The sequence below is a fragment of the Lampetra fluviatilis genome, chromosome 56 (assembly GCF_964198595.1).
Source record: "Lampetra fluviatilis chromosome 56, kcLamFluv1.1, whole genome shotgun sequence".
Taxonomy (NCBI): Eukaryota; Metazoa; Chordata; class Hyperoartia; order Petromyzontiformes; family Petromyzontidae; genus Lampetra; species Lampetra fluviatilis.
Window position 1 is genome coordinate 7127944 of NC_136330.1, and position 14617 is coordinate 7142560.

The following is a 14617-nucleotide window of genomic DNA, read 5'->3' on the forward strand; positions in this document are numbered from 1 at the left end:
GAGTCTGCGGGTCTCTGTGTGAATCTACAGGTCTCTGTGCGAGTCTACGGGTCTCTGTGTGAGTCTACGGGTCTCTGTGCGAGTCTACAAATCTGTTTGAGTCTAAGGGTCGTTGCTGATCAAACTGGGACCATGACCTCGAGCCGCTCACCTTGTCGCCACTGCCCACGATGGCGCCCACGTGGTAGACTCCGGTGTGGTTGATGACGGTGGCCATGGACAGAGTGGACATTTCCACGGAGCCGTGCCACACCGCCTGTAACCACGGCAGGTGCTGCACGGAGCACCTCTGCATGCGACGGGACGGGGCAGAGGAAATCGACGTCATCATCGTTGGCCACGCCAAGCTGTCGCAGCCTCTAACGCGATCCCACGGGTTGTTTTATTTTTCATTATTTTGATTATAGACATCAGAGAGAGAGGGAGGACGACTCAGAGAGCGAGAGAGGACGACTCAGAGAGAGAGGACGACTCAGAGAGAGAGAGGGGACGACTCACGAGGCGCCAGGAGGAGGAACCACAGACAAGCAAGGAAGGCAGCAGCAGCAGCCACGCGGTGGTGAGGAGCCGGTGATACCCACCATCGCCCAAGCTCTGCGGTCCTCTAGACATTACGGTGTTATCAGCCAATTAACAAGCTTAACGTCGTGTGAGGGGAAACTGAAGCTCCTGGAGAAAACCAGCAGGTGGTAGAGGAGCAACACTCGATCCCCGCACAGACAGGGACAGATTGACGTCCGCTTTAATATTCCGTCTTCTCCTGGCGCAGCCAGGGTACGGGCTCCTCCCATCCGTGTGTGATCCACCAACCCTCGCTGCTGCTACCGCGCTGGATCACCACAGGCAGTCACGTGCAGCAGCGTGGCTACCACCAGGGCCGTCCGTAGTGGGGGGTGGGGTGACACCACGGGACCCTGGGCAGTCGCCCTAGATTCCCCGTTACCCCTCTGGCCGCCACCGCTGCCGCCGGTCGGCTACCGACGTGACGAGACGGAGTGATGATCCTTTACGGATCTCACGCCGCTGAGCAGCGTGACTCCGTGAGGGGGTGCCGGGCGGGGGTAGAGGGCCGCCGTACCAGCTTGAGGGTGAGGTTGGCGTCGCTGTCCAGGGAGCGCCACACGCTGCGGGCGGCGTCGGCGAGCTCCGGGAAGCCGGCGCCGGCTGCGAGGTCGTAGAGCAGCGGCGAGTAGCCCTGCACCGCGTCGTGGAAGAACGCCACGCGGTCCACCTCGAGGTCGCTCTCGCCGGCCGTGATTGACGCCAGGTCCACGAACACCTTCAGCTCGGTCAGATCTGCACAAAGGGGCCATCCATAAATTACGTCATGCTATTTTGGACCATTTTAACCCCCCCCCCTTGTGTCACACGGCGTCACAAAAAGTCAGACCCCCCCTCAAATATGACGTCACAAAGCTCTGCCCCCCCCCCCTGAAAAATAATAAAACATGCTTCAAATCGCTTTAAACTATTGTCAATGTAGTGCGTATTTAATGTGGCGCTGCACTATGATGTTGTAGGAGAAAATATTTATTAAAAATTATTTTTAATGAAGTATAACGTGTTGTCTATATTTATTTAAAGTTGCACATTTTGATGTGACGTCACATTTCTCAAATCCCCCCCCCCTCTTTACACATCGTCACAAGGTGCGTGACGTCATTTATGGACGGCCCCAAAGACAAAGGTTCCCCCTCCCCCCGTAGTAGCCTTAACAGGCTGTCGGGGCAAGTGCTGTTAGTGGGTGCCTACGATGGCCGACATGGTGATGCGAGGGGGGTGGGTGGCGAGGGCCACATCCCGGTCGCCTTTGTCTCCCCGAGCGGCGACGTTTACACACCCCTGCCGGGTTACTCACTCGAGGCCAAGACGACCTCAGGGAGGCCCAGGGCCCGGTTCGGATGGTCATCACTCGCGTTGGCTGATGGATGACATTGGTCGCGAAAGCCTACTGCGTGTTAAACCAAAATCAATCAGGTGAGAGATCCATCACCAGTGAACAATGGGCCTACAGATCTCTTCACAAGACCAGCCAACGCCAACAGCGTAGAGGGAGCGAGGTAGGGTCTGGCTGCAAAAACGAAAGGCTGCCGGCAGATGATAATGATGATGATGGTGTCATCATTATCATCTGCCGTGATCGACGGGAGCCCCGGGAAGGAATGAGGTCAAAAACGTGGGCGAGAACCGCCGACGCCGCCACAGCCTACGAGTGTGCAAGGCGATTAAATAGGAATGTTTTGTCGTTAAACCCGCCAGCACCCGACACAGCCGACTAGCGAGGTTCCGTCACGTTAACAGGACGTGCCTATTCATTACAAGTACAAGCACACACCAATTGTGTGTTGGGTGTTGGCGGGTTGATCACATTTATAGTTACGTGATCTAACCCAAAAAAACACCTCTATTTTGGATATTGAAAGCCTACTGCGTGTTAAATTGAGAAAATGAATGTCAATACCGGTCTTTCCCCAGAGACATCTTGCAGTTCAACCAGCTGCCTACTGCCAACCACCGAATGGACACCTGTGAATTAGAGCTTCAGAGCTCATCGGATTCATCCAGTATACAGATTCTGATTCATTGGTTCAAGCGGAAGCCTCTGACCCTGCGGACGAGACACTGAAAGTGGAAACCGGCCTTTGCCTAAGAAAAAAAACAACACCTGGCGGCTCGCCAGGTGTTGATTCAAGCAGAAGCCTGACCACGCTGGTGCAACAGCGACTGTACTCTACTTCTGTGCTCCCACTGACTACGTGAGGTTCGGGGCCTTGTGGATGAACCCACTTTTCAAGGTGCTCTTGATCCAGACCAGCAGCTGCTTGGACTGTGACAGCTGCTCCAGGCACTCCAGCCTGGCAGGCGTGACCTCCATCAGGGTGTCCATGGCCGAGACCAGCTTGGAGGTGATGTGCTTGATCTTCTTGCTGTGAAATTCCTCGTGCTGACGACAAGAGACGACGCAGGTACCGTTTAGACGCCGATTGTAAACAAACAAAAAAATGTTAAAAAGGGGCATCCCTGAGAGAGGGGGAGCGCGACAGAGTCCCCCCCTCTAGCGGGTATTCGGGCCTATTCTTTCAGGCTGGCCAGACGTCTTGGAAGAGGTGGGAGTTACCCACACGTTATCCTTTCAGGGCGTGGGGGCAAAGGACCGTCTAAGCTGTATAACTCTTTTCTCAGAAGCGACCTATCACAAATGATGTGTCAACGAAGTGGCTAATCATCATCATATTCTAAACGTGTGACATTGATTCTAAATGTGGAGGGAAACACGGGAGGGACCCGGTGAAGAATTTCACACAATCACGGAGAGAGAGACACCGCAAACTCCAAATATACAGCAGCAGGCATCAGGGTCGGGATTGAACCCACGGCCTCCTGCATACCAGGCGAGGTAGTTAACATCTCCTAGCTGCTGATACTGTGGCTTCCTGCCCAAGATGAGCGTTGAGGCATTGGTGCTCATCTCCGGCAGGGGAAATTCCACATTTTTATGGCGAGGGGAAAGTGTATCCACAGGACAATCAATGTTGACTTCCCCCACGAAGTGGTACATATTTTATCGACCTCACCCCCACCCCGGAGAGATGATAGGCCACGTCAACCCTCAGCCAGGATTTGACCTCGTGACCTCCCGACTGAGGCTTGGGCCTTCATTGGATCCAGAGCTGCCAAGGGCTGGGCTCCCTTACCCCCCCCCCCTCCGTAACAAAGACAAAGATCCCCCATATAGCCTTAACAAACTGTTGGAGGCAAGTGCTGTGACCGAGAATACAACGCCACGGTGGATAGGAGATCTCGACCCTGATGCCTGCTGCTGTATATTTGGAGTTTGCGGTGTCTCTCTATCATCATCATCGCACTGGCGAGAGGTTAACTACTTCACCTGGTATACACGAGGTCGTGGGTTCGATCCCGACCCTGCCGCTACCGCCTGATGTATATTTGGAGTCTGCGTGTCTCTCTCCGTGATTGCGTGATTCCCCCCCCCCCCCCACATTTAGAATCAACATCACGTATGTAGAATATCTGACTACTGCTATACATTTGCACGTGATAAGCCACTCCCCTGACATGTAATTTGTGATAGGTCGCTTCTGAAAGAGCTATACAGCTCAGTGGGCCTTATCTGATCAAATAAAAACAAATAGCAACAGTAGTAGCACTAGAGCAGCACCTATGAAGGACTGCACGGCGAATGAGTGGGTGGGTGCCCAGCACCACGCGAGACGCCTTTGTCTACCCAAGTGGCGATGTTTGCACACTGCACTCGGTACTCTTGTGAGCCCGTGTCAACATAGGGAAATGCCCCAGGACCGGTTCAAAAATCCCCCACCGGTGTTTACCGTGAGCTCAAGCAGGGCGTCGAAGTCTCCGGTCAGTCCCAGCACATCCCTTACCGCCAGCACGGCCCTCGCCACGCCCACCTCTGGCCCCATCTCTTGGTACCGCGCGATCTGCCAGGCCCTCTGAGCGACCCACCCGGCGTCCGGCGAGCCTCCCAGGCCGGCGGCCAACGCCGCCAGCTCGGGCCCCACATCGGCGGGGCGGCCCTCGAGCGCGGCGAAGAGGCGGCGGACGTCGTGGAGGCGAGCTGCGCCGTTGCGCAGCTCGGCGATCAGTGACCAGGCGGCGCGCAGCGATGGCTGCCACACCAGGAGCCGCACGCAGTCGAGAGACGTGAGCGCCGGCGAGCCGGCCGCTGCCGCTGCCGCAGCCTCGTACGCCAGCCGGCAGGCGCCGCACCAGCAGGCGGCCGCCACCCCCGCCCGGTGGAGGACCTGGTGGCGGGCGGCCAGCGCCGCCTCCTTCCACAGCTCCAGGAAGGCCGCGCTGCGTGAGAGGAGCAAGCAGCCGCGGGCGAACTGGCGCAGCTCAGAACTTATGCCGAAGTGGGTGACCACGATGGCGCCGCCGGAGCCGCTGCCCATCCACCAGGCCAGGTCGTGAAGGGGGCACGGCGCGAGGCTGCGCCCGCACTGACTCTCCAGTGCCGACACGTCCACTGCGGGTGTGGGGCCGAGGCGGGGGGGGGGGGGCGGGGTCGACAACAATGCTCCCCCACTTTTCCACGACGTGACGGCGAGTCTCTGGAAACCTCCTCCAACCATCCTTGTCCTGCCTCCAGCTCTTAGGGCACTAAAAATCTCGCTCAGTCCGAGGAGCGTGCGGCACTCGTGGCTCGCACGACGCCAAAAAAGCTCGGCATTTTGGGCCTCTGCTCAGCAACAGAGATTATTTTTTGGAAGCTCACTGTCTCCTTCGCCTGAACCTCCAATGCATGTAACCCGAGATGGCATTCGAGACCCCAGTTTAATCACAACCGGTCTGTGTGAGTCTGTGGGTCTCTATGAGAGCCTATGGACATCTGTGTGGGTCTATGCATTTCAATGCAAGTCTGTAGGTCCCTATGTGGGTCTACAGATCTATATGTGAGTCTATTGATCTCTATACAAGCCTACGGCCCTCACTATGTGAGTCTATGGCTTTTTCTTTCTAAGTCGATGGCTCTCTCTATGTGAGTCTCTGTGTCTCTATGCGGACCTACGGCTCGCTCTATCTGAGTCTATGGCTATATATGTGAGTCTACGGCTCTCTCTATGCAAGTCTCCGGCTCTCTCTTTGTAAGTCTATGGCTCTCTCTATGTAATTATACGGCTCTTTCTACGTAAGTCTACGGGTCTCTGAGCGAGCCTACGGCTCTCTATATGTAACTCTACGGCTCTCTCTATGCAGCTCGATGGCTCTCTCTGTGTAACTCTACGGTTCTGTCTGAAGCCATTGACTTGGTGCACTTCGACGTCCCATGGTGTAACCACGGCCGGGAGTCTCCGACCTCTGACCCAACGTGGCCACAATCTAACCCAGAGGGTCCCTCACCTTGGACGATGTCCTCAATCGCGTGGCACATGCGCACCATAGCCTCGACATTCCGGACCTCCTCGTGCACCGCTGTCACCTCCTCCTGCCTCCGCGTCAGCATGAGCTCCATCTCTCGCCTGTCCGGACCTGCAGCGTCACCTTGTTTAGCCACGGGGGTGGTGGTGGGGGTGGAGGGTGGTGGCTGTGATGGCGGTGGTGGTGGTGGAGTTGGTGGTGGCGGTGGCAGTGGAGGTGGTGGTGGCAGTGGCGATGGCGGGCACGGTAATACACGTGGCTGCCTGTAGTGATCTAAAACTATGAAGGCAGCAGCAGCGAGGGTTGGTGGAACACACACGGATGGAGTGAAACTCCCTTTCCTAACCCTGTGGGTTTGTGCCGAAGAGAAGCCATACCCTGGGTCTCCCAGGAGAAGGCGGCACATCAAATTGCGGACTAGTCTTAATCTGGCGCCATGGTAGCGAGATGTTAACTACCTTGCCTGGTATGCAGGAGGCCCTGGGTTCAATCCCAACCCCGATGATGCCTTTATATTGTGCGTATTTTTCTCAGGGTACTCCGTTTTTTTCCCTTCATATTTAGAGACGTGTGTTGAGAGTACTTGACTGCTGTAAACTCCCACTTGAGGAGCCACTCCGTTGAGCTACCATTCGTGACGGCCAGGTCCAGGGGGGGGGGGGAAATTCCCGCGCCGGTGTACCGCGCTTGGCGCGGGGCGTGGTCATCTCACCGTGACCCTGCAGTACGCTGTAGATGGCGTGGAAGCTGAGCGCGCTGTCCAGCACCAGCTGGAGGATGCCCAGGGAGACGGTGCCATCCAGGATCTTGGTGACCAGCTGCTGAAACGCCTTGAGGGCAGTCTGCATCAGCATTGTCGCCTCTCTCGTCAGACTGTCCGTCGGACGGCGCTTGGTGCCTGCGGGGATTGTGTCATCATCGTTGTCGTCATCGTAATCATTGTTGTCATCATCATTACCATCGTCATTATCGTCGTCGTCATTGTCGTCATCGTCGTCGTCATCGTCGTCATCATGATCATCATCGTCGTCAGCTCTCCCCCAATTTTCACGTCAAAAATCCCAACTCACGATGCTTTAAGTCGCCCCCCCTATTAGGGGGGGGTTGCCATGGGGGGAGTCCCTTCATTCCACGCGTGACCCCCCGCCCCCCCCGCGCCCCCCCCCCCCTGCCCAGAGCAGTACGGTGGACAACTCAACCGTGCAGTCCGAGCAAGCGTGCCGAAAGCCTCCAGCCAAGCAGGTGCAGGACGACTTCCTCGTGCTCCGTGGTCGCTTGACCATCCCTCCTCGGCCAGGCCTCCACCAGGATGCGCGACAGCACCTCGCTGCGTTTCTGAAGCTCCTTCTCCGCCAGCTCCTCCTCGTTCTAGGGGAGAAAGAAAAAAAGCCGCACGGAGAGAGGCATTCCTTTATCTAGTAATCGAGGTTGCCGCTGTGTTATCCTATCCAGGCGGATTGAACATGAAGCGGGTTTCTATCTACGTGTCTTTGTCTCCATCTCCGTGTCTCTGCGTGACTTCCTCTATGTTTCTCTCTCTCTACCTTTCGGGCTGTCTGCATCTATCTGCATAATAAATTTTGACTTCAAACTTTCGTGATTGCAGGAATTCATATTCTTGGTTCTTTCGGTAAAGTCAGATAAAGAGAATTTTTTAAATAATAATTGAAAGCTTTTATATGTAGTGCTGAACTTCACGCGACAGCTTCTTACTTTTCCTTCGTCAGTTTATTTCACCAACATCATTTAACATTGCCCCACATGCTCTCCGCTCGCTCGACACGTTCCGCCTGCCTCGCTCGCTCCGCGTCTCCGTCGACTCTCCTCTCCACTTCCCCCGTCACAGTTCAGCCGCTCTCCCGCGGCTCTCCATCACACTCCAGCCGCTTCTCTATCGGCTTCTCCATCACACTCCAGCCGCTTTCTGCTGGCTTCGCCGTCACACTCTAGCCACTTTCTGCTGGCTTCGCCATCACACTCTAGCCGCTTTCTGCTGGCTTCGCCGTCACACTCTACGCTACTCTCCGCGTCGCTCACTCCGCTGTTACCTTTTAGTTCTCCACTGCTACCCTATACTTCTCCACTGCTACCCTATACTTCTCCACTGCCACCCTATACTTCTTTACTGCTACCCTACACTTCTCCACAGCTATCCTATACTTCTCCACTGCTACCCTATACTTCTCCACTGCTTCAGCTCCAACCGTCTTCTTCTCTCCCCAGGCGCGAACTCCCGTCAGCTCCAACTCCCCTGCATTTATGCCCTACCCAATTAACTTCCAATTGATTAATCGGCGTCCCTCCAACACCCCTCGCTCTTAGCCCCCCTCCGCCATCTGTTGTTTTTCCAGACAGCGTGGCGCCAGACCCCGACAACAACACTCACCAACCAATCACCATCTTGCGTCCTTAATTATATCCTCAACCCGTCTCTGGCCTACCCTTCCGAGCCTTGACAACAACACCTGTCCTCACATGCCCCCACTGTACTGTGCTCGCATGTGCGTGCAATCTCTCGCGCGTGGCGCATATTTAAACCACTACATATATATAAATGTCAAAATTTGTGGGTTTGTGTGTGGGTTCGTGTGTGTTCGCGAGCTTGCGAAGGATTTGGCTCTCCAACGGTGGGGTTTACGTAAAATAAAAATAGCCAGGGACCACGCCGTGAGCCCCGCCATGAGCATGCGCTATTCCTTTTTCACATCCGTCAACTTTAAATTAGTTTCATTAGCCATTTAGTGCGATTTCTGCGTGCTTTCTTATTATTTATTTATTCCGCGTGCACGACCATACCAACTCACACGCCTTTTTTGGGGAGGCCGGCCCATGCAAGTCGCACGCCTTTGGTGGGAGTGATGGGGACATTTTCTTTCATGCTATAAATGCTATTAAAATAGATTACTGCTCAGGTAAATCTTCACTGTGTGATGTCCCCCTCTCCCCGATGCGTGCAGTTAGTACTATACAGTCGGTAGATGCTACCACTATAGGCCGTAGATATTACTGCAGAGCAGCCGGGGAATTCGTGGCTGGGTGGGGGGGGGGGTAGCAGCCCACCCCCAACCTGCCAAGGTGCCACCTCGGCCGGCTGTACAATCTAGGCGAGGCTGGAGGCTCTGCACGGGACTAGGCCTCACCACGCCACTCTGTCAGGTAAGTACCTTGTGCTATAGAGTCCATAAATACTGCTAAACAGTCAGCATGTACTACTGTATACATAGCAGGTACCACCACAGTCGGTATGCACTGCTGTAATCATAGCAGGTACCACCGCAGTCAGTACACACTGCTGTTACATTTTTTAGAGTGGGTTTGAAATATTTTTTGGACCCGGGCAACGCCGGGAACTTCCCGCTAGTTAAAAATAAAAGCAAAAAACCACGACGTGATCGCAACACAAGCGGTTTTCATCAGGTGAAGAGAAAAGGGGGGGGGGGGGGGGCAAGCCTCCAAATGCAACTGCTTATAAGGACTTTCAAAGTGAGCAAAGCTGTGCAGCATAAACAGCATGGGCGGGGCAGCCAGCACCAATGTAGGAACAAAGCACCAGAAGTACAAGTAAAGCGAGTGTGTTTGACAATGGGGGGAGGAAGAGGGTAGAGATAGGAAGGAGAGAGGGGAGTAGAGATGGGGGCGGGGGGGGCATTGCACCTCGCTACACCCATCCACACTGCTGACGGTAGAGGTTGACAAGAAAACACAAGTCAAGTCATGACTCAAAGTGGTTGATGACATCTTTCCAATGATTGCCGAGTTTAAAACCTTCGTCGTGGTTGAAATTGTGTCTGTGTCTGCATATATGGATAGATTCGTGAACTAATCTTTGTTGATAGCCAGTGGGCTTGCAAAGTACCATCGTCTTGGAGAAATCAATTTCACGTGAGCCAGCCGCATTAAAGTAATGATCAGCCACGGCAGAAGTGTTGGCCCTACCGTGTTTTAGATCTGCCTTATGTTCACGAACATGGTCTGAGACATGTTGTTTAGGTTCTCCAATGTAACTGCTGCCGCAGATACAGCTTAGTTTGTAGGTGCCGGGATATTGCATGTCAGGAATATTTTCCTTCACAGATGGGATCAGATCACGAATTTTATGCACTGTGTTAAATCGGACCTGTCTCTTGTGTTTGTTCAAGGTTTTGGAAATCTTTTTGGTTATCCCTGCTATGTAAGGCAAGGTGATGATTTGATTTGATCTTCAGATGGCTCCTTCCTCGCGGTTGGGGTGATGGCTTTGCGGATTGTGTAGTCAGAATATCCATTCGCCTTGAGAGCCTGGTTTACGTGTTTGAGTTCACTGGTTAGGTGTTCATGGTCGGAAATACATTGAGCTCTATGGTGTAGCGTTTTGATGAGGGATTTCTTCTGGGATAGATGGTGGTGGGAATCAGGTTTTAGGTAGGCATCAGTATGGGTTACTTTCCTGTAGACAGAATGGCTCATTGAGCTATCTGGTCTCTTTTTGATCAAGACATTCAAGAAAGGTAGCATGCCATCCTTTTGTACCTCCATGGTGAATTTAATTGCTGGGTGTATGGAATTGACGTGGTTGAGAAATTGTTTCAGAGCCGGTCGGCCATGTGGCCAGATGACAAACGTGTCATCCACGTACCTCTTCCACAAGGACGGGCGTAGAGTGGATGCCTCGATGGCGTCCGTCTTAAATTTTTCCATGAAAATGTTGGCCACAACGGGAGATAAGGGAGAACCCATTTGGGTGCCTTAAGTTTGTTTGTAGAATGTTCCACCCCAGGTGAAGAATGTATTGGTGAGGCAGTGTCTCTCCAGGGCTGGTACATCAGCATTCTATCCTTGTTGAACCAAATCTTCAATCATTACAATGGTTTTGGGCACAGGAACTTTGGTGAACAAAGAAACTACATCAAAACTAACGAGCAAATCACCTGGGGACAGTGATATGTCTTTAATTGACGATACCAGGTGAGGTCCTGACCCAAAGTGGTTGATAACATCTATCTGCATCATCTCTCTGTGCATCTGCACGTCTGTGGTGCTGTGTAGCTCGTCTGCGCCTGCCTCCTCGTTTGCCCAATCATCTGGCATTGATGACCTAGAGGAAGTGGAGACTGAGCCCCCCCCCCCGCCTCCTCCTTCGAATGAGCCCTTCCCTCATCATCTGATTGTCATCATCATCAACATAGTGGACTTTTCCCCTCAATATTACAGATATGTAATGCGAGCGTAAACGGCCTCGCGGATATGACGTAACAGGTGGGAGGAGTTGGGTCACGTGGGGAGAGGGAGTGCTTTTAAGGGCAGGAACCGGAAGAGCGGGGGGAGAGTGTGGGAATAAAGACAGGAGGAGGCCACGCAGGGCAGGAGGTGGAAAGTGGCGTGATCGCCACAGGTCGGGACTCGGCACCGTTGGCCAGCGGTGTCCGGGCACGGAGGAAACCAGGAGAGCAGCAGCGGGGCTGCATAGAGAGCAGCCGTGGGGCTGCAGGTCGGAGGCAGAGAGGCTGAGTGAAAAGCCAGCAGCGGGGCTGCATCGGGAGCCAGCAGCAAGTCTGCGGGAGCGACGGCAGCAGTGGGGCTGCCGAGCGGGAGACGGAGGAGACTGAGCGAGACGCCGTGCGGGCAAAGTTGTACGAACCACAATAAAGGACAACGGAGACAGACCCAGTGAAAGAGTCCTTTATTACAGATATGTAACGTTCATTTAATGTGTATTTAGGTGTTATTATGTTATCGTGCAATGTACTGTATGTTTATTCTATATTTAGGGAACAAACGGGTAACTTGGTGAAGCTATGGTAAGTGTGACCTGGCCGTGGTTCCCCTAACCCCGTAATCCCCACAGCCCCCCTGTTCCTTACCAAGCGCGGATTTGCCTATCGCGGCCGTTTTCAGGAACCTAACCCCCATACGTTGGCGAGGGATTGCTCTATGCAGCTGCTGCTTCAAATTTCCACGGGATAAGCCCACTGCATTGAACTATAAATTGTAGCCAAGGTGGCTTCTGAACAAGAGCTATTTAGTAGCCGTGGGCCTTACCTGCTAAAATGAAAATAGTCAAAAAGTTTAGTTTTATATCTCCGTGTGTGTCTCTCTCTGTATCTCTGTATATCTCTCTATCTCTACGTCTCTCTGTCTCCATACCTCTACGTGTCTGTCTCCATGTCTGTATGCGTCTGTCTCCGCGTCTCTCTGCATCTTGTCTCACTGCATCATCTCTATGCATCTGCATCTCTGCCGTTGTGTGAGACAAAGGCTGCCGTCCATGGTGCTGGCCACCCACCCCCGTCGTGTGCCACCGTGGCGGCCTTCACAGGCGCAGCTACTTGCGAACAGCGCTTGACCCCCCCCCCAACCGTCTGCTCACGCTGTACGACGATCATCTTTGTCTAATCTCTGTGCATCCCTCTGTCCAAATGTCCCCAATGCCCCGTCTCGCACCTGGCAGATGGACCACACGGCGTCCAGAGCGGCACTCTCCAGGCAGTCGTAGAGCACCGGGTGGAGTGTCGCGCCCTTCCGCCCTGCGCGGAGGAACACGTCGAGCTGCCGCTGTGGCTCCTCCTTGCGTGCGCACACACACAACAAAAAGAGAAAGATCCCCCCGTGTAGATTGTAACAGACTGTAGGGGGCAAGTGCTGTTAGAGAGTAGCAGCACCTATGAAGGCCAGAACGGCACACGAGGGGGTGGGTGGCCAGTACCACGCCCGATCGCCATTGTCTCCCCAGTGGCGATGTTTACTTACACACCGCACCAGGTAGTCATTTGAGGCTGAGTCGACCTAGGGGAGGCCCCGGGACCTGTTCAGATAATCGTTACTGGGTGTTGGCCATGAGCAGGAATCAAACCCGGGTCACCGGGTTCATAGCTAACCCCTACACTACCGCTCCCCACAACACACACGCACGGTGCCATTGCAGCAGCCCCACGTCAAAAGATACTTGGGTCAATTATTAGCGAGCCTCTGGGCCTCTGACTGAGACTGGGGGCCTCTGCCCGAGACTGGGGGCCTCTGGGCTTGTCTCTGGGCCTCCGCCTGAGACTCTGGGCCTCTGGGTAAGCTAGTGGGCCTATGCGTAAGCCTGTGGGCCTCTCCGCAAGCCTGTGGGCCTCTCCGCGTGCCTGTGGGCCTCTGGGCTTGTCTCTGGGCCTCCGCCTGAGACTCTGGGCCTCTGCGTAAGCCAGTGGGCCTCTGCGTAAGCCAGTGGGCCTCTCCGCGAGCCTGTGGGCCTCTGGGCTTGCCGTGGGTAACTGGGCTTGCCTGTGGGTCTCTGCCCGAGACTCTGGGTGTCTCTGCGCAAGCCAGTGGGCCTATGCGCTTGCCTATAGGCCTCTTTGTGAGCCTGTGAGCCTCTGGGCTTGCGTCTGGGTCTCTGTGCAAGCCAGTGGGGCCTATGCGCTTGCCTGTAGGCCTCTGTGTGAGCCTGTGAGCATCTGAAGCTTGCGTCTGGGTCTCTGTGCAAGCCAGTGGGGCATATGCGCTTGCCTGTAGGCCTCTGTGTGAGCCTGAGGGCCTCTGGGCTTGCCTGTAAGCCTCTGTGTGAGCCTCCACGTGAGCCTCTGTGCACACAGAGAGCCCCGCAGGCTCTCCCCACTTGCAGGCCTCTGCCGAGTTCGGCTCGTGTCACGCAAGGGGACATCGGTCGCCTGTCCATCGAGGCGCGGCCGTGGAGTTCACGCCGAGTCGCTGCGGGTTTACGGGGCAGAGGTCGCGGCCGTCCTTCCTGCTCTTAGGGTGGTGCGCAGTGGACGGGCGGATCGGGGTTTGGCCCCAGTGCACAGGGGTGTACCTGGGTGATACGGCCCCTGGCATGGCTGAGCAGCTGCCGCACCCACAGCCATTGGAGGTCGGCGTCGTTGAACTGGATGCCGAGGAATGCGCTCCACATCTGGACAGAGATGAAGGATAGAGGAAAAAATAATCACCCCCCACTCCACCCCGGAGAGAACCTTTCACGGACTATAGGGACAAGTGTCTATTATGGACAAATGTCTATTATGGACAAGTGTGTGATTGCGAACAGAACCTATGAAGGTAGTGGGTTGGCCATCAAACAACGCTCCAGCGACAGTGCTGGAGTATCCTAGTAGCAACAGTAGCTACTACATATGTAGTTACTACATATGTACATATGTAGTTACTACATATGTAATAGCTACATATGTTGTAGCTACAGGCCCCGCACTTTCAAGGGCCCCGCGATAACTGCTTTCAAGCTAACAATTCCAGTTCAGTGATTTTGCACTTGCACTATTACTTTAGGACTTTTACCGCCTTCAGCTTTTATGAACGACCGGGAGTTTAAAGTTAGCGATTTGTCGTATTATCTGGCTCTATAGAAAATGAAGAAATTACAATTATTGTTCAAGTAAAAAATGTGTAAATTTTGATTTAAAGCTTTCGTGACTGCACGGTTTTTCCTTAACGTTCAGAAAAAACCGCCACTTTCTTCAAATGTTCTTGCTGTGTTTTTCACATCTGATGATTGCTTGTGTTGCAGTCGAAACGTCGTGAGAATTGTATTGTTTTATATTTTTATTATTTTATTGTTTCCCTTCTACGTGACTTTACCGAAAGAACCAAGAACAAAAAATGTGCGTTTAATATTTACGTGATTTATTTATTTAGGGCCCCTTTATTACATATGCTTCAAGCCCAGCACTAGCTTCATCCGGCACTGCCTGGTGATGTTTCCGCACCGTGGCAGGCAACTCATTTGAGGCCGAGTCGACCT

The 14617-nt window shown here is 54.0% G+C and overlaps 1 protein-coding gene across 1 annotated transcript in view; it reads right to left on the bottom strand.

The window, feature by feature from the left end:
• Positions 1–13537, bottom strand: part of LOC144950131 (E3 ubiquitin-protein ligase rnf213-alpha-like) — an 88769-nt gene extending 75232 nt beyond the window's left edge. Inside the window, exons 1-9 of the mRNA XM_078880192.1 lie at positions 13478–13537; positions 12322–12444; positions 7101–7269; positions 6584–6799; positions 5884–6012; positions 4350–5008; positions 2788–2944; positions 1079–1296; positions 152–289 (exon numbers count right to left, since the gene is read on the bottom strand). Coding sequence (XP_078736318.1) covers positions 152–289; positions 1079–1296; positions 2788–2944; positions 4350–5008; positions 5884–6012; positions 6584–6799; positions 7101–7269; positions 12322–12444; positions 13478–13537 — 1869 coding nt within the window. The remainder of the gene's footprint in view (positions 1–151; positions 290–1078; positions 1297–2787; positions 2945–4349; positions 5009–5883; positions 6013–6583; positions 6800–7100; positions 7270–12321; positions 12445–13477) is intronic.
• Positions 13538–14617: the final 1080 nt, after the last annotated feature.